Here is an 18948-nt window from a genome sequence, read left to right as displayed (position 1 = left end):
CTACCCTACCAGTCACACACACACTCAAAAGGGCGAGCCAATTTCAGTGGTCACCAGCGCCCTGGGGCAAAGTGGCAAATGAGACTGAAATATCCCATTAAAGGCAGAAGAACTTTGCAGGAAAGCCATATGGTGCATGCACGTCATAGAATGTTAAGAGTTGGATGGGGCACCAAGGGTCATCTAGTCCAACCCCACCCCCTGCAATGCAGGAATCTCAGCTGAAGCATCCATGACAGATGGCCATCTGTTGTTGTTGTTGTTGTTGTTTAGTCATTTAGTTGTGTCCGACTCTTCGTGACCCCCTGGACCAGAGCACGCCAGGCCCTCCTGTCTTCCACTGCCTCCTGCAGTTTGCTCAAACTCATGCTGGTAGCTTTGAGAACACTGTCCAACCATCTCGTCCTCTGTCGTCCTCTTCTCCTTGTGCCCTCCATCTTTCCCAACACCAGGGTCTTTTCCAGGGAGTCTTCTCTTCTCATGAGGTGGCCAAAGTCTTGGAGCCTCAGCTTCAGGATCTGTCCTTTCAGTGAGCACTCAGGGCTGATTTCCTTCAGAATGGAGAGGTTTGATCTTCTTGCAGTCCATGGGACTCTCAAGAGTCTCCTCCAGCACCAGAATTCAAAAGCATCAATTCTTTGGCGATCAGCCTTCTTTATGGTCCAGCTCTCACTTCCATACATCACTACTGGGAAAACCATAGCTTTAACTATACAGACTTTTGTTGGCAAGGTGATGTCTCTGCTTTGCATTGGCCATTACCCTCTGCTTAAAAGCCTCCAAGAAAGGAGAGTCCACCTCCTTCCGAGGAAGACCTTTCCTCTGTCAAACAGCTCCCACCGTTAGAAAGTTCTTCCTGAAGTTTAGTCGGAAATCTACTTTCTTGTAACTCAAAGCCACTGGTTTGAGTCCTACCCTCCAGAGCAGGAGAAAACAAGCTTGTTCCCTCTTCCATGTGACAGCCCTTGAGATATTTGAAGATATCATTGGTAGGGTTGCTGAGCTCAAGCTTGTGGCCAGAAACCTCATCATTGAGGGCCCCAAGGTGCAGCCAGGGAAAGAGGCCCAAGCAGAACAGCAAAAACCTACATTCAGGTACCCTAAGAGCTTCTCAAGTGGCTTATAAATATGTTAAAGAAACAAACACTATAAATTCTCTCTTTCCTAGCATACAAGTCTGTCAGGGAACTGCCATCGCAGCCAGGAGTGGAGGAAGGGCTCCCAAGCGATGCCGGAGAAGGTCCCAGCAGGAAAGGAGGGGACTCAGCGACCGGGGAAGGAAATCAGCGTTACACCAGGGAGAAAGGCGGGCAGAGGCGGGCTTCGGAGAGGTGGCTCCAGGACTCTTCACCAGAGACTAGCGAGGAGAGTACGGGTCCTCCACTGCCCACGCCCACCCTGCGCAGAAGACTTCCGCGCAGGGAGGCTAGGCGGAGACTATCCGTCAAGGAACTTTTATGTTGGAAGAAGTTCAGGAAACGCCCACTGACGGATTCTGCCAATGACTGAGACAGACGCGGAATCAGGACTGTCCAGCCAGGGGAAGGTTAATCCAGGCAACCTCGCCGAGAGTGGCGGCAACTTACGCACGAGCAACCCCCAATTCCTATTACACAAGTCCTTGTGTCTAAGCTATTTTATCTGCAGATGGCCTTGTGTGAATCACCTTAAAGAGGGAAGAAGCATAGTTCAGGGGGTTGCATGAAAAGGGCTGCGGGTTCAAACCCCGATGTCTCCTGGTAAGGCTGGAGGTGGGGTGGGAAGACTCCTAAAGATACCCTGGAGAGTTGTTGCCAGTCAGTGCCAACAATACTGAGGTAAATGGACCAAGAGTCTGACGCTTTTTAAGGCAGCTAGCTCCCTGTGTTTCTACTTGCATTGGAAAGCCAAAAAGTAATCATATTAAATATTTTTAAAAATCGTATTAAATATTAATCCGATTGCTTTCATCATCAGTTTATTCCTGCAGCTTTGGACTCATGGGTCAAAGCACCGGGAGGCGACGTTTATTATATTCATTGAATAAATAAAATACAATTTGGTTTCCTCCTTGTATCTCAACAAATGCATTCGGTGCAAAGAGCGCAACTTTTATCTCTTTAGGAAATGAGAGCTGGCTGGGAAGGGACCAGGAAGCCCTGGAGGAAGACAAGTTTTGATAGCTGGGATGCACAACATATACAGGCACACCCAGGCTGCGGCCTAGGTTGGTGACACAATCCAGCATCTATGCTCACTTCAGCCTCAAGGCTCCCGAAAACAATGGATAAGTCTGGGAAGGGAGGGGGTGGAGAGAGAGAGAAGAAAAGAGGAATCCAACAAGAGATTCCGTATATTAATAAATACTGGAATGACTCCATTAAAATTCGGGGAGCTGAGCCAGCTCTCCAAATGATATGATCCAATCTTGGCCCCTAAAGAGTTTGGAAGTTGGTTGGTTTGTTGCTTTTGCGTCTCACGGTCAAGATCGCTTCGCGCAAACACTGCCCCCCTCCAAGGAATCATACTCACGTAATAATAATAATAATTTTTTATTTATATCCTGCCCTTCCCGGTTCAAAAACCAGGCTTAGGGCGGCTAACAACAAATTTAAAACACTTAATTGTAACAGCAGCATAAAATACAGTATAAAAACATGGATAACAATAAAATTCAAAATTCAGAAATCAATTTAGGGGAAATAAGCATTGGATAATCCCCAGGGCTAGCTGGCTGATTTGGTCCTACTTGGGCCAGCGAGGAGGTCAGGGGAGAATTAACTGTGGGGTCTCAGAGTGGGTAATCTTCATAAAAGGGGAGGGGGAGGGAAGAGAAGGGAAATAAAAGATCAGGCTGAATTCAAATTAAAGGCCAGGCGGAATTGCTCTGTCTTACAGGCCCAACGGAAGGAGGTTAAATCCTGAAGGGCCCTAGTCTCATGGGACAGAGCGTTCCACCAGGTTGGAGCCATCACTGAAAAGGCCCTGGCCCTGGTGGAGGATAGACTGACTTCCTTAGGGCCCGGGACCTCTAAACTAAGGTTATTCATGGACCTTAAGGTCATCTGTAGGGCAGACCAGGAGAGGCAGTCCCGTAAATACGAGTTGGAAGGGACCCAAGGGTCATCTAGTCCAACCCCCTGCAATGCAGGATTCTCGGCTTAAGCATCCAGGACAGATGGCCATCCAACCTCTGCTTTAAAATCTCCACGGAAGAAGAGTCCACCACCTCTCGCGGGAGTCTGCTCCACTGCTGAAGTGAAAAGGTGTTTTTGAGCATAACTCTTTCCCTTGGCCTTTGAGAAACTGCCTAAGTTTTGTGCAGCTGTTCTCCAGACAAGATAAGGAGCTCCCTGACACAGAATCAGGCCATCTGGCTTAGCATTGTCTTACCCTGACTGGCAGTGGCTGTTCAGGGTTTCAAAGAGAGGTCGCTCTCAGCCCTACCTCGTACCTATGGGACCGCCTCTCCCAATATGCCCCATGGAGGACCTTAAGGTCCATAAATAGCAACATCCTAGAGGTCCCGGGCCCTAAGGAAGTCAGATTAGCCTCAACCAGAGCCAGGGCCTTTTCAACACTGGCCCCGGCTTGGTGGAATGCTCTGCCTCGTGAGACCAGGGCCCTGTGGGATCTGATTTCTTTCTGCAGGGCCTGTAAGACAGAGTTGTTCTGCCTGGCCTTTGGCTTGGAATCAACCTGATCCCTTCCCCCTCTTTCCTTTTCCCTTTCTTTTTCTGTGATGGAACTCCTATTTGGGGACTTCCCTGGCTTTTTTCTGGCCCACGTAGGACCAGTCTGGATAGTTGGCCTTGGTGAAGACTTGACGTTTTCATCCCCCAAAAAGTTCTTGATTTGAGTTCCTACTGAAATGAGGCTGCATTTTTAATGTTTTGGATTTGATATCCCGCCTTTAATGTCGTATTTTAATCTTGTTTTTAAGTTGTATTTCAGTCAATTATTTTTGTACCTAGTGTTAGCCGCCCTGAGAATGGTCTTGGATGGGGAGGGCGGGTTATAAATAAAATTAATTAATTAATTAATTAATTAATTAATTAATTACTACTACTACTACTACTACTTGGAATTGACAGGAATTGAACCCAGGGCCGCCTTCTGCATGCAGGGCAGGTGCTCTAACCACTGGGCCACAGCTCCTCCCCTGTGGGACAATGATTCCCTGCACAGGCTGTAACCTAACAGCGTTTCTTGCTGACTGGTCAGGAAAGGATTCAGATCAACGTTGACTTTGCAAATCTACTGTACTGACAGGTTTTCCCTATTTTCATTGGAGAAATGTTGGAGGGTATGGAATGGCCAAGGGATGCGGGTGGCACTGTGGGTTAAACCACAGAGCCTAGGACTTGCCGATCAGAAGGTCAGCGGTTCGAATCCCCGTGATGGGGTGAGCTCCCGTTGCTCGGTCCCTGCTCTTGCCAACCTAGCAGTTCGAAAGCACGTCAAATTGGCAGTAGATAAATAGGTACCGCTCCAGTGGGAAGGTAAACGGCGTTTCCGTGCGCTGCTCTGGTTCGCCAGAAGCGGCTTAGTCATGCTGGCCACATGACCCGGAAGCTGTACACCGGCTCCCTCAGCCAGTAAAGCGAGATGAGCGCCGCAACCCCTGAGTCGGCCACGACTGGACCTAACAGTCAGGGGTCCCTTTATGGAATGGCCTTCCTTTGCTTCACACGCACCCCCCCAAACCCCCAAACCAAAGGCTTGTATTTCCCAGGTTCTCTGTTCATCCATCCATCCATCCCCCCCCACACACATAATAAGCAAATACAGCACGATCAAATACCTTTCATTGTCAAACGGCTCATTGTTTAAAAAGCTTCAGTTTAAAACCCTAAAGATTGCTAACAGATGCCTTTTTTTGGCTTCAGACGGGAAGACGGGGGTGGGGTGGGGGAGCTGCTCTGGGGGTGGGGGAGAAACAAGAGCAGGTATTGAAAAGGGGGAATTATTTCAAGGTTCCACTTCCATATATCACTAAAGGATTTCCAGCACTGGCCAAACAGGTGTCTCTCCAGGAAGGACGGAAGCACACCAGTCTCCATTCATTGCTGGTCTCCGAGAAACTGGTACCTGGCGGTTCACGGCCCCAGACATCAATAAGCCCTGGAGCTTGTGGTTCAATGGCAGAACAGGTGTGTTGCATGCCGAATGCCCCAGGTTTGGTTCCTAGCTGCTTCTGGTAAGTTTGGGAAAAGACTATAACACTGGCTAGCTGCTGCCAGTCAATGTAGCCAATATACAGATGAGAATCCGATAGCAGGAGAATGAGAAATTCCAAAAAGAATGGTCCAAATCTATGGTCTACTTAATAGAAAACTGTACATGAATAAAGACACTCACAGGACTGACGTTTATTGTAAACATTTGGTTAGACCATAAGATGCGGTAAATTAATAAGGACTGTATGTTCAAAGCATAATACCAAAAATTATTAAGGAATTATAGACATTTATAGAATGTATATATAGTAAACAGCTTAAGTAAGAGTAATATAGAGAAACCAGAAGAGAGGTGGAGGGAAGTTAATTCAGATAAGATATAGATTTTAAGGAGAATAAAACTGTATTGTGTTTAAGATATTTGAATAAAATCAATAAAAATCACTGAAGGAAAAAAAAGATGATGATGATGATGATAAATTTATTTGTATCCCACTGTCCCCAGCCAAAGTCGGGCTCAGAGCATATAAATACATAGCTGTCAACGTTTTCCTTTTTTAAAGGGAAATTCCCTTATTCCGGATAGAATTGACAATAAGACAATAGAAAGTTGACAATGAGACAATACGCAATATACAATATGCAAATAAAATAACATTCAACGTTCATTAAAATAATATAGAATAAGTAATTTCTAAACAGCAAACCACAGTGCACAACATAATACAATGCAAAATGAGATAGATAAAACCAGTGGTCTGACTCTGTTTAATGCGGCTTCCTGTGTATTGAATTGCCCTGTGAATTTGTTCCTTAAAAAACCCACAAAACCCACACTGTGCCAACAGTCACTATAATACAGCGGGCTGCTGTTCATTCTGCTGCCCAGAGACATCTAACTCTGCACCTGCAAAAAGCTTGCAACCTGCAGCAAAATAGCAAATCTGGAAGAGGTACCAACTGCAAGGTATCAACGTGGCCGATGCTATTCTCCATCTACACAAAGCAGTCATTCTTGCTAGCCGCCTGCGATTTTTATCACAGGCTGTCTGGCGACTGGAATTTCTATCCACAAAGGTAAGAGTTTAAATACCTGAGGGAGACAGGGAGGGAGCTTGTTTGAATGAAGGTGATGCTGCTGCTGTTGGGTTTTTTTTAATGATATAAAGTTGCTGATTTTACAGCTCAAAAGAAAAGCTTACTGCCTGTTCTTGGTTAATTACCAAAGCCTGGAATCCGGACCTTAAAACGAGCTACTCCTGCAATGCTTGAACAGCTTTGGACTGTGCAAATCTTTCTCTGGCAATTTAGCAAAAGCCCTTCTCAGGATTCAGGAAACATCCTATCAGCTTCCCACAACCTGGTGCTCCTTTCATATGCTTCAGAGCGTAACACTCTCATCAGATGGCAGGGACGTTGACAGAAGCTGTGGTCCAAAATATCAGAAGGGCACTGGGTTGGGGGAAGCTGCTTTTGACTTAAGAAGGCAACAGTTTTCAGTCTCTAAAATCGCCTGCTGAATAGTTTCAGTGATCTCCATCTGGCAGTTTGCACTAAGCTATTGAAATATGCCTATAATCTGGCTTGAACCCGGTCTCAGGTTATTATTCCACATTCTTCCCTCACTCCCTGTTCTCAGTTTACACTTGTGCGCACAGCTTCATTTCTTTCTTTAAATGCACACAATTGAAGGATTGCTAGTGGGCATCAACTGCAATGCTCCGAGGTCAGTTAATTCCAATTTTTATCTTTTGCCATCTCAGCACTGAGGGCACAGCTACATCCGAGGAGAGAAGAGTTCCAACAAAAACTGCTACTGACATTTGCAGGGCAGCACCAATGGATATTTCTTCTTCTTCTTTGGCGATCACTTGTAGCCAAGTAAGATCGTCTTCCATAAACCAAGTATTAACAGTGAGTCCGTAAGTGACTGTGGAGGCCAATTCTAAATCCACACGTCTTTCCACAGTGGGGACATTAGTTCCCGGGTGGGAGTTGATCATGGTGTGGATTTGCCAAGCGTGCCTCCCTCTTAGCACCTTTCTCCCTTGCGTCCTGAGTTCGAGCATCTTCAAAGCCCATGACAACTTTGGTAAAGGCTGTTTTCCAACTGGAGCCCTCACAGGCTAGTGTTTCCCAATTGTCAGTGTTTATCCTACATGTTTTTTAGATTTGCCTTGAGTGAGTCTTTTGTTGACCACCAGCATTAAGCTTTCCATCTCTAAGTTTGGAATAGAGTAGTTGCTTTGGAAGACGACAATCAGGCATCTGAACAACATGGCCAGTCCAATGAAGTTGTTGAAGAATCATTGCATTTGGGTTTAACTGTACCACCACCTGCTCCTACAAAGTGTTGTTGTTTAGACGTTTAGTCGTGTCCGACTCTTCGTGACCCTATGGACCAGAGCACGCCAGGCACTCCTGTCTTCCACTGCCTCCCGCAGTTTGGTCAAACTCATGCTGGTAGCTTCGAGAACACTGTCCAACCATCTCGTCCTCTGTTGTCCCCTTCTCCTTGTGCCCTCCATCTTTCCCAACATCAGGGTCTTTTCCAGGGAGTCTTCTCTTCTCATGAGGTGGCCAAAGTCTTGGAGCCTCAGCTTCAGGACCTGTCCTTCCAATGAGCACTCAGGGCTGATTTCCTTCAGAATGGATAGGTTGGATCTTCTTGCAGTCCATGGGACTCTCAAGAGTCTCCTCCAGCACCATAATTCAAAAGCATCAATTCTTCGGCAATCAGCCTTCTTTACGGTCCAGCTCTCACTTCCATACAACGCTACTGGGAAAACCATAGCTTTAACTATACAGACCTTTGTTGGCAAGGTGATGTCTCTGCTTTTTAAAGTACTCCTTCATATTTAAACACCCCATATCCATCTGAGAAGGAGAACTCAGTATCCTCATTTCCCTTTCTTATTCCACCCACCCACTGGCCTTAAAAACACACAAACCCACAAAATCCAAATGAACTTCAAAGGCCTTTTCTATCGTAATCCGAAAATCCCTCCCCTGAGCGGAGTCATAGCTTGGGCTTCACTGTTTCACGTGCGCTGCATTCCTTTCTCGGGGTCACTGCCCAGCGACTTTCTATTACTGCTCCGCAGCTTCGCTCTTCTCTGGTTCTGCCTCCCTTTTCAGAAGCAGCCAAGCCAGCCTCAACCTCCCATCTCTCGCCGCAGCCATTATGTAATAAATCCAGATCCCCCTCAGTCAGGATCGCTTTTGTTCCTCGCGGCTTTGGAGTCCCCTTGATCGCTCGCACGGCACAGGCTTCTGCAACCATTTGGCAGCCATGGGGAGGAAGGGGAGGATGGGTGGGGCAGGCAAATGAGAAGGGAAAAGACAGACTCTATTCAAGTGGGAGGCTAGACTCCTCCGCAGATTGGATGCAAGCGGTGTGGGAAGAGGGTTCACCCTTGGAGAGATCTAGGGGTCCTCTTTCTGGCATTTCGACTCAGCTTAGGCATTCATAATCTATTGAAAACACACCATCAAATGCCTATGGAGTCTCGGCACTCATCGGAGGCCCCCGCCAAGCCATTTTCTCAGTAGTTCAGGGATTTGTGAATGAAGGCATTAAGGACTGGTCCCCTCTACTACGGTATTCTTTGGGTGAGTTCACCCCATACATTTAAAGCAAAGGGACGCGGGTGGCGCTGTGGTCTAAACCACTGACCCTCTTGGGCTTGCTTATCAGAAGATTGGTGGTTCGAATCCCAGCGACGGAGTGAGCTCACGTTGCGCTCTCCCAGCTTCTGCCAACCTAGCAGTTTGAAAGCACACCAATGCGAGTAGATAAATAGACACCACTGTGGCGGGAAGGTAAATGGCGTTTCCGTGTGGTCTGGTTTCCGTCACGATGTTCTGTGGTGCCAGAAGCGCTTTAGTCCTGCTGGCCACATGACCCGGAAAGCTGCCTGTGGACAAATGCTGTCTCCCCTCAGCCTGAAAGCGAGATGAGCACCGCAACCCCATAGTCGCCTTTGACTGGACTTAACCATCCAGGCGTCCTTTACCTTTATCCTTTTTTTTACATTTAAAGCACTGTTATACCACTGTGTGCAATGACAGGCTCTGGCAGATTGAGCGGACGAGACCAAAAGTGGGACCAACGGTCAAGAAGGCGGTTTCCACATGTGCTGTAGAGGGAGGTGAGGGGCAGGTGGGGCTTGTCATCCTGGGAAGGCAGCCCACCTAGGAGGAGGAAAACTCTGATCTTAAACCTCTTGCCTTGTGGAGTATCTTCCCTATATCTCGTGTACAGGGCAGTTTTTAATATTTGATGTTTTACTGTGCTTAATGTGTTTAGTCTGTTGGAAGCTGCCCAGCACGACTGGAGCAACCCAAACACATGGGCAACATCTAAATATCCTAAAACTGATTCTAAACCTCCACTGCCTTGTGGGACATTTTCAGGAAAAGAAAAGGCATAAACCCTACACAAATTAGGAGAGGAGACCCTAAGACAGCACCTTGTATGCCTTCCAGCAACTCCTACAGCCAAGCAGGAGGGGAGAAGGGGCTTTGGGGATGCTGTTTTTATTTTGATTATGCATTTTGTGGTTTTATATTTTGATTTTATTCTGCGAACCACCATGAGACCTCCAGGTATGTAAAGGTACCCCTGCCCGTACGGGCCAGTCTTGACAGACTCTAGGGTTGTGCGCCCATCTCACTTAAGAGGCCGGGAGCCAGCGCTGTCCGCAGACACTTCCGGGTCACGTGGCCAGCGTGACAAAGCTGCATCTGGCGAGCCAGCGCAGCACACGGAAATGCCGTTTACCTTCCCGCCAGTAAGCGGTTCCTATTTATCTACTTGCACCCAGGGGTGCTTTCGAACTGCTAGGTTGGCAGGCGCTGGGACCGAGCAACGGGAGCGCACCCCGCCGCGGGGATTCGAACCGCCGACCTTTCGATTGGCAAGCCCTAGGCGCTGAGGCTTTTACCCACATGGTTTTATTCTGCGAACCACCATGAGACCTCCAGGTATAGGGCGGTATATAAATTCAACAAATAAATAAGTAATAAAACAAATGTCTTGCTCTGCTTTCCACTGCACTACAACAGTGATGCTGAAAGGAGGAGGGTCTTGTCGTCTGGGCAGCCCAGGACCCCCACACACGCTGCCCAGGTTTGCATCCCAAGGAGGTCACTTTGGTACTGCTAACACAGCAGTCTGAGTTCACCCCCGGAGGCGAACTCCATTGTCTCTTGAGACGGATGGATATCAGCAAGTCAATTCCACCGAATTCAAACCATAAGCGTTGTTCACAGATACCGTGCAGACCATCTGAATGAAGTTCATGGACTGCTGGTGGCCCACAGACCACAGTTTTGGAACCCTACTTTAAAATTACTGCATTGTGTGGGGCTGGGCTGGATGACCCTTTGGTTCCCTTCCAATGCTACAACTCTAAGAAAAGAGCCATCTCCGCCTCCCTGCATCATTTCTCTAGAGACGCCTCATTCCTTCCAAGCCCTGTTTGTTATGTACTGAAGTTCTCACCCTGGGCCAGCAGGGGGATACTGTAGATAGTTATGCAAATGAAGGATCGAAAGTGACGTTCAGTGATTGGATAGTTTTAGAAAGTTGCAACAGTTACGTTGTTCTGGAGCTCTATATAAGCAGGCTGACTGAGCTCCTCAGTTCAGTTCTGGCCTGGCCTTTGAATAAACAAAAGCTGTTTGAAGAATCGCTGTGTCGTCTGCTATGTTCGCCCACAACTTAACACTGGTGACGAGGATGGGATCGATGGACATCAGAGCACAGCCAGATGTGGCCATCCTCTGAACTGAGCTGAATTACTGAACGCCACTTTCGATCCTTCATTTGCATACAAACTATCCAATCACTGAACGTCATTTTCGATCCTTCATTTGCACAACTATCTACAGTGTCCCCCTGCTGGCCCAGGGTGAGAACTTCAGTACATAACACTGTTCGCTTCCCCTCCATCACTGATCACCCAGATGGCTTCCAAAACGTCCGGAAACCAAAGTGTGGCTTCTGATTGGCTGCAGGAAGCTCCTGCAGCCAATCAGAAGTTGTGGGAGCCCCGGCGGACGTTCGGCTTCCAAAAATAGTTCGCAAACCGGAACAGTCGCTTCCGGGGTTTGCGGTGTTTGGGATCCAAAACGATTGGGAACTAAGCTGTTCGAAAACCAAAGTACAACTGTATTGCCTTTAGGGGTTCCTCAAAACTGGCCGCACACATCCTGCAATATTCTCTTCTTTGTTTCTCAAACTTGTCCCTCAGAAGAGAAAACAAAGAGCTGCGGAGGGAGTATTATCGTATTTTTAAAATCATTCTCTTACCTTTTTCTTGCTGCAGTAGATCTGCCATTTCTTTTCTGCGGGAAGAGCAAACATGGCTTCTCTATGCTTATCTGAAAGGTCGAGTTCATCCTGAGGAGAGAGGGAGGCCGTACGTCATGAAAACATCCAATTTATTGCATAGATTAGCATTAACAACTGTGAAGGAGGAGGGGAGAAACCCTCAAAAGAAAAGCCCTGCTGGACAGTGATGGTGAGGGGAGCCCTGGACCCTGGCGCATAATCCTGAGGGGGCACAACCCAGCGCCCCCATGACAGGCTTTCTTGTTGAGCTGTGTGGCTGCCACCTTCTGGAGCCATGGGGAGGTGAGCTGAGCCCAGACTGGGCCATTGCGGCCACGGTGCCACCTCCTTCTCATTGCGGCTGAGTCGGAGCCTGGACTTTTCCCAGCCTGCACTGGTCCTTCCCAGGGTCCTCCCTTCCAGCATGTGCCCTCCAGCAGGAGCACAGAGATGAGAGTCGCCCGCTCACCCAGGACCCACCTTGGTGCCAAGGAGAGGCGGCAGGGAAAGGGCTGTGCTTGGCACCTTGGCCTGCTCTCCCCTCCCCTCCTCCTAGGCCTATTGCAGCTCTGGCACTGCTGGGATGCTGCCAAGCCTACTAAGGAGCACCGACTGCTGGAAGCTCGCCAAGGGTGAACATGGCAACTGGCAGGCAACCTTCGTGAGAAGTGGCCACTGCAGAGGCGCAGCGAGCAAAGTCTGCCTGTTGCCTCCTGCCTGACGCATACAAGGAGGTTAGGGGGCCTAATCCTTGCCTTGTCCTGGCCACTGCCAATGCACATTATGTTGACATTTCCATTCCACCTTAAGGAACAGGCATGGGATTATTACGTGTCACATGTCTGTTTACATTCCAGCACAGTATGCTGGGAACTTCCGTTTGTGTATAGCTTTTGTTTTCCCCCGTTCTCTCTGAGATGACACACAAGAGAGATGACATGTTTCTTTGTCCTGATTTATGATTCATAAATCTGTAGTTGTAGTATGCTTCCGCAAGCCTCACGCCTATTCTGTGTTCGCAGTTCGATCTGCTGATAGTGTGCCCTGGCTTTGAAGCCTGGGTCGCTAATTTACGTCGGTGCACGGGCCAATGAAAGGAGACGGCACAGCTGGGGCTTGCCAGCTGGCCTCCTGGCCCTCCTGACCCAGGAAGTGCGTTTCAAACGTCGACACATTATGCGGTTGCTGCTGGATCCGGCCAATGGCCCACCCAGTCCATCCTCCTCTTCTCACAGCCGTCAAGCAGATGCCTACGAGAAACCTGCAAACAAGAACTCTTTTCTCTCCTGCAGTTTCCAGCAACTCATATTGAGACGTGTTACTGCCTCCAACCATCCAGGTTTGCAGTAGCTCTGGGCAATCATGTCTGGTGGGTTATACCTCTCCATGCCCACACACCTATAATTTCTGTAGCTCACAAGCTTCTAAGACACCCTCCCCTATGTTGGGTGATTCCCACAAGAGAGTTTGCGATATCTGGATGAGGTTCCCTTTCCTTCTCCAGCCCACAGCAGAAAGAGCTCCTGGAAGATCTGGCTCAACCTTTCAATGGAATTATTTTGGAGGCCTCTGAAGAGCTTTATCCTGTATCCTGTGCGCTGGCCTGGTGCCCTCCAAATGATGCTGGACTCCCAACTCCCATCATCCCTGAGCAATGGCCATGCTGCCTGGGACTGATGCGAGTGGGGAATCCTAGACCTCTGGCAAGAGGCTGGAGAAGGCTGCTCAACAGCTATGTAGAAGGGAGAGTTCCTAGGACCTTTGCTGAGAGCAGACGCCAAGATGGGGAATTTCACAGCTACTGAAATTTATGGGAGAGGGATAAGCACGTCAAGACAAGCCATCGCCATGGGTCACTAGGGGATTAATTAGCCAAATTGATCTCCAAAACTCAGGTCACTCTGTAGATGGTTCGCTGAATATTGAGACGTTACTATGAATTGCAGGCAATAAATAAGGTGACGGGTGAATTCTGTGACCTCTTTTAGAGCTCTTCGCAATCTCTTTTTGTTTTAGCAACCCCAAACAATTTAGTATCGCCAGCTCCTCTCAGTGTGGAAAGCTAAGGAAATACTCATTTAGCTTTCAGAAAAAAGTCCATCAAAAGCATTCATGATGGGGATTATCCCACCTCCCTAACCCCATCCCATTTATTTATTGAAAATATTTTTAACACACTCTAAATTACAACTGCATCTGATAGATAACCAAACAGCCTGATATTAATCTCCAGCAGAGGCCTAGGTGAACAACTGTGTCTTTAAACAGCACCCAAAGCTTAGCAAAATCTACACCACTCCTATGCCAGCAGGAAGTGCGTTTCAGATTGGGAGGTATCATCATTGAGACATCTTATGGGCCTTTAATGCCCGTGGTAAGCCGCCCCCAGCAGGAGCCTAGCCAGAGTGGGATCTGCAACAGCTGCAGCTTCTAGGTCAGATTCAAAGGCAGCCCCACAAAGAGCACATTACTGTAATCATCAAGGATCGCCTCTCCCCATATGAACTGACTTGGACCCTGCTATCATCATCTGAGGCCCTTCCTTGTATGTGTGCCTGCTCTGCAAGAGGTCCGGTGGGTGGCAACGCAAGAAGGGGCCTTTTCTGTGGTGGCTCCCCATTTGTGGAGTGTTCTCCCTAGAGAGGCTTGCCTGGCACATTCATTATACAGCTTTAGTCTCCAGGAAAACCAACCCTTTTCTCCCTGGCCTTTGGCTAATTAAACAATCTATGGCATATCCTCCAACATGATGAGTTCCAAAACCAAGTTCTTCCCATCTGCGCTCCCCGTGCAAGAGCACGGGGCTCAAAAGGCACTTTTTGGGTGTGTTCTTACTGTGCTCCAAAATGCGCATTTGAGTGACACACGAGATCACGGCCCCCAAAAGCGCTTTTTTTGGGGGGGGGGAATTGCACAAGAACATGGCAACAAAAATGTCCGCCGTGCTCTCACAGGAAAAACCCAGGATTCCACGGCCATTTAAACTGTGAGCAGGGTTTGTGCTTTCTGTTTGTTACTATACTATGTATTTTTGTGTTTTTACATTGTAAACCGCCCTGTGATCTTTGGATGGAGGGTGGTAAAGAAATTTAATTAATAATAATGGCGAAAATGGACTTCTTGAGGTTATCAGCACATGGGGTCACCGCGGCACATTTGCGAACCATGAAGAATACTGGCTGGCTGACAATCTTATGAGCCAGCTTTTGGAAGGGTGCACAAGAAAACCCCAGAGTTGTTTTTTTTTTTGACCCAGCAGATCGACAGGCGCCGAGTCAGGAGGCAGCTGAAGCAGGCAAGAATTCAAAGCTGCCGCCAGCCACACTCACAAACTGGATATAAAGGAACAGAAAATGGCCCCTTAAAATCAGTCCGAATGAGGGAAACAATGCTTTTCTAAGAGGGAGGCATTGCAGCAGTGACAGAACGCTGCCTTCATCGCCCCAGTTTGAAATTCTGCCACGAAATCCCTCTAGCAATCTGCACACAAGCTTCATCGCAAGCAGTTTCAATTAACAATCACGAAGCAGACTAATTAGTGAGCAGGAGATGCCAATTGGCAATTAGCTTCACAGCCCATCTGCATTTGTCCGTTTGGGCATGAATGGAGCTTGCATATTAGGTAGCTAGAAAGGGGGCTGGGGGGCAGGGAAAGAGAGATAAAAACCACGTTGCTGAACGACCACAAGTCCTGCTGGAACCTCTAACACAAGCAGGAAAAGCCTCAACTCAGTATTTATAAGTCTCAATATTTTTAGAACCAATCTTGTTATCTTTTCAAATCAATTGTCTCTGAACAGGCCTCGTGCATTCTCGTGTCGTATTAGTTTTGGTTCATTTAAAAGTAAAAATAATTTGGCCACCCAAAAGGAACTCACACACCACAGTTTAAAAACCTTAGTTCTGCCTTAGTTCGTTTCCATTTTGACTGTGCATCTTTCTCCTTCTCGCATACTGGGGCAAGTCAATTGTTGTCAGAGCAAGCTACAGTCAAGCAATGCAGCTGATGTCGTAGAATCATAGAATTGTAGCGTCCAACCCCCTGGCAAATAGACATTGTGTTGTGGCGACTGCATTGTAGGTTTAAGGTGCCATTTGGCACCTAGCTTATATATCTGAGTTTCTGAGGGACCGTTGAAGGAGCTGGGCATGTTTAGCCTGGAAAAAGAGTACACTGGTACCTCAGGTTACAGACGCTTCAGGTTACAGACTCTGCTAACCCAGAAATAGTACCTCGGGTTAAGAACTTTGCTTCAGGATAAGAACAGAAATCGTGCAGCGGTGGTGCGGCAGCAGTGGGAGGCTCCATTAGCTAAAATGGTACCTCAGGTTAAGGACAGTTTCAGGTTAAGAATGGACCTCCAGAACGAATTAAGTTCTTAACCTGAGGTACCACTGTACAGTGGTGCCCCGCAAGACGAATGCCTCGCAAGACGGAAAACTCGCTAGACGAAAGAGTTTTCCGTTTTGGAGGTGCTTCGCAAAACGAATCTCCCATGGGCTTGCTTCGCAAGACGAAAATGTCTTGCGAGTTCCTGCGGGTTTTTTCCCCTCCCCCCCCTTTTTCTAAGCCGCTTATCCGCTAAGCCGCTAAAAGCCGCTAATAGCGCTAATCCGCTAATCTGTCAATGGGCTTGCTTTGCAAGACGAAAAAACACTAGACGAAGAGAAGAAGAAGAAGAAGAAGAAGAAGAAGAGTTTGGATTTGATATCCCGCCTTTCACTCCCTTTAAGGAGTCTCAAAGCGGCTAACATTCTCCTTTCCCTTCCTCCCCCACAACAAACACTCTGTGAGGTGAGTGGGGCTGAGAGACTTCAGAGAAGTGTGACTGGCCCAAGGTCACCCAGCAGCTGCATGTGGAGGAGCGGAGACGCGAACCCGGTTCCCCAGATTACGAGACTACTGCTCTTAACCACTACACCACACTGGCTCTCAAGAGACTCGCAGAACGGATTCTTTTCGTCTTGCGAGGCACCACTGTAGACTGAGAGGAGATATGAGAGCCATCTGAATGGCTGTCACATGGAAGAGGCAGCAAGCTTGTTTTCCTCCTGCTCTGGAGAGTAGGACTCGAACCAATGGCTTCAAGTTACAAGAAAAGAGATTCCAACCAAACATCAGGAAGAACTTTCTGACAGTAAGAGCTGTTCAACAGAGGAACGGTCTCCCTTGGAAGGTGGCAGGCTCTCTCTCCTTCCTTGGAGGTTTTTAAGCAGAGGTTGGGTGGCCACCTGTCACTGATGCTTTAGCTGAGTTTCCTACATCCGATGATCGTCTTCCAAAGCAACTACTCTATTCCGAACTTAGAAATGGAAAGTGCAATGCTGGTGGTCAATAAAAGAGGTTTAAAGACTGCCTCAAGGCAAATCTTAAAAAAACAAAGTACTTTGCAGGAACAGGTAGCGGTACGCTTAAACCCAAATGCAATGATTTTTCAACAACAACTTCATTGGACTGGCCATGTTGTTCAGACGCCTGATTGTAATCTTCCAAAGCAACTACTCTATTCCGAACTTAAAAATGGAAAGCATAATGTTAAAGGTAAAGGGACCCCTGACCATTAGGTCCAGTTGTGACCGACCCTGGGGTTGCGGCGCTCATCTCGCTTTATTGGCTGAGGGAGCCGGCGTACAGCTTCCGGGTCATGTGGCCAGCATGACTAAGCCACTTCTGGTGAACCAGAGCAGCACACGGAAACGCCATTTACCTTCCCGCCGGAGCAGTACCTATTTATCTACTTGCCCTTTGACATGCTTTCGAACTGCTAGGTTGGCAGGAGCAGGGATCGAGCAACGGGAGCTCACCCTGTTGCAGGGATTCAAACTGTCGACCTTCTGATTGGCAAGTCCTAGGTTCTGTGGTGTTAACCCACAGCGCCACCTGCATCCCAAACATAATGTTAGTGGTCAACAAAAGAGGTTTAAAGACTCTCTCAAGAAAAATCTTTTAAAAATGTAGTATTAACACTGGCAACTGGGAAACACTGGCCTGTGAGTGCTCCAGTTGGAGAACAGCCTTTACCAAAGGTGTCATGGGCTTTGAAGACACTCGAACTCAGGTCGCAAGGGAGAAACATGCTAAGAGGAAGGCACGCTTGGCAAATCCACACCGTGACCAACTTCCGCCCGGGAACCAATATCCCCACTGTGGAAGGATGTGTGGATCCAGAATTGGCCTCCACAGTCATTTACGGACTCACTGTTAAAACCGTGTTTATGGAAGACAATCTTACTCGGCTGTGAGTGATCTCCAAAGAAGAAGAAGAAGAAGAAGAAGAAGAAGAAGAAGAAGAAGAAGAAGAAGAAGAAGAAGATTTCAGGGGGTTGGACTGGATGACTCTTGGGGGCCCTTCCAACTGTACGATTCTACGATCTGGTCTAGCGTTCTGTTCTCGGTGGCTAAGTCAAATACAACAGCACCCCCTGCGTTTCTGACCAAGGGGCAATCAGATGCACACATTGCCTCTGACAGTGGAGGTCAAACATACTGTATGTTGCAAACCACTTAGGGTTCTTTTTTTTAAAAAAGTAAATGTGCTATATAAATTGTTCAGATAAATAAAAGATAAACAGAGCCCTTGTGGCTAGTAGCCACTGAGTAGTCTCATCAGGCTCTAGGCTGATGGGGGCATTCACAATCCTACTTAGAAATGTTGGGGATTGCGCCCGAAACCTTTTATTTGCGAAGTATACACTCAGCCACTGAGCTACAGCTCTTCCCTGACCTCACAGGAACGATGCAAGGATAAAAACTGGGGTGGGTGGAGAACTATGTGTGCCACCCTGAGTGCCTTGGAGGCCAGGAGAGGAAGAAAGGCAGTAAACAAAAGCCAGGCACGGATTGCAGGAGTGCTGCTCATGCTTCTAGAGGGAGTTGTGATTCCAGCAAAACCAGTTTGCCAGGTGAGCACAGCATCGAAAAGGGAGCATGTGCATCTCTGACAGCAAATGCTGATAGCTAGAATACTGTCTTCCCGGTGTGTTAGCAATGCTTTCAGGGCAAGAAGCAATATTTCGCCTGGTGCCTTCACCATACACCTTTAAGCGCCAGGCAAAATAATAATGATAATAATAATAATAATAATAATAATAATAATAATAATAATAATATCATCCCGCCCTCCCCAACCGAAGCCGGGCTCAGAGCAGCTAACAACAGTAAAAGTAACACAGTTTACATAAAATAAAAAATATTCCCTTTCAACCAGGCCTTTGCCTGACTTGATCTACATCCTCTACCAGAGGTCAGCAAACTTTTTCAGCAGAGGACCGGTCCACTGTCCCTCAGATCTTGTGGGGGGCCGGACTATATTTTGAAAAAAAATAATGAACGAATTCCTATGCCCCACAAATAACCCAGAGGTGCATTCTAAAAGCACACATTCTCATGGAAAAACATGTTGATTCCCAGACCGTCTGCGGGCCGGATTTAGAAGGCGAGTGGGCCGGATC

General features: G+C 47.7%; 1 protein-coding gene across 2 annotated transcripts in view; it reads right to left on the bottom strand.

The window, feature by feature from the left end:
* DAAM1 (dishevelled associated activator of morphogenesis 1) overlaps nucleotides 1–18948 on the bottom strand; it is a 174980-nt gene that overhangs the window by 84881 nt on the left and 71151 nt on the right. For both annotated transcript variants that reach the window (XM_053397548.1, XM_053397589.1), the window contains exon 3: nucleotides 11476–11565. In XM_053397548.1, coding sequence (XP_053253523.1) covers nucleotides 11476–11565 — 90 coding nt within the window. The remainder of the gene's footprint in view (nucleotides 1–11475; nucleotides 11566–18948) is intronic.

Source organism: Podarcis raffonei, chromosome 1 (genome assembly GCF_027172205.1).
Source record: "Podarcis raffonei isolate rPodRaf1 chromosome 1, rPodRaf1.pri, whole genome shotgun sequence".
Classification (NCBI taxonomy): Eukaryota; Metazoa; Chordata; class Lepidosauria; order Squamata; family Lacertidae; genus Podarcis; species Podarcis raffonei.
This window is presented reverse-complemented; position numbering and strand designations above follow the sequence as displayed.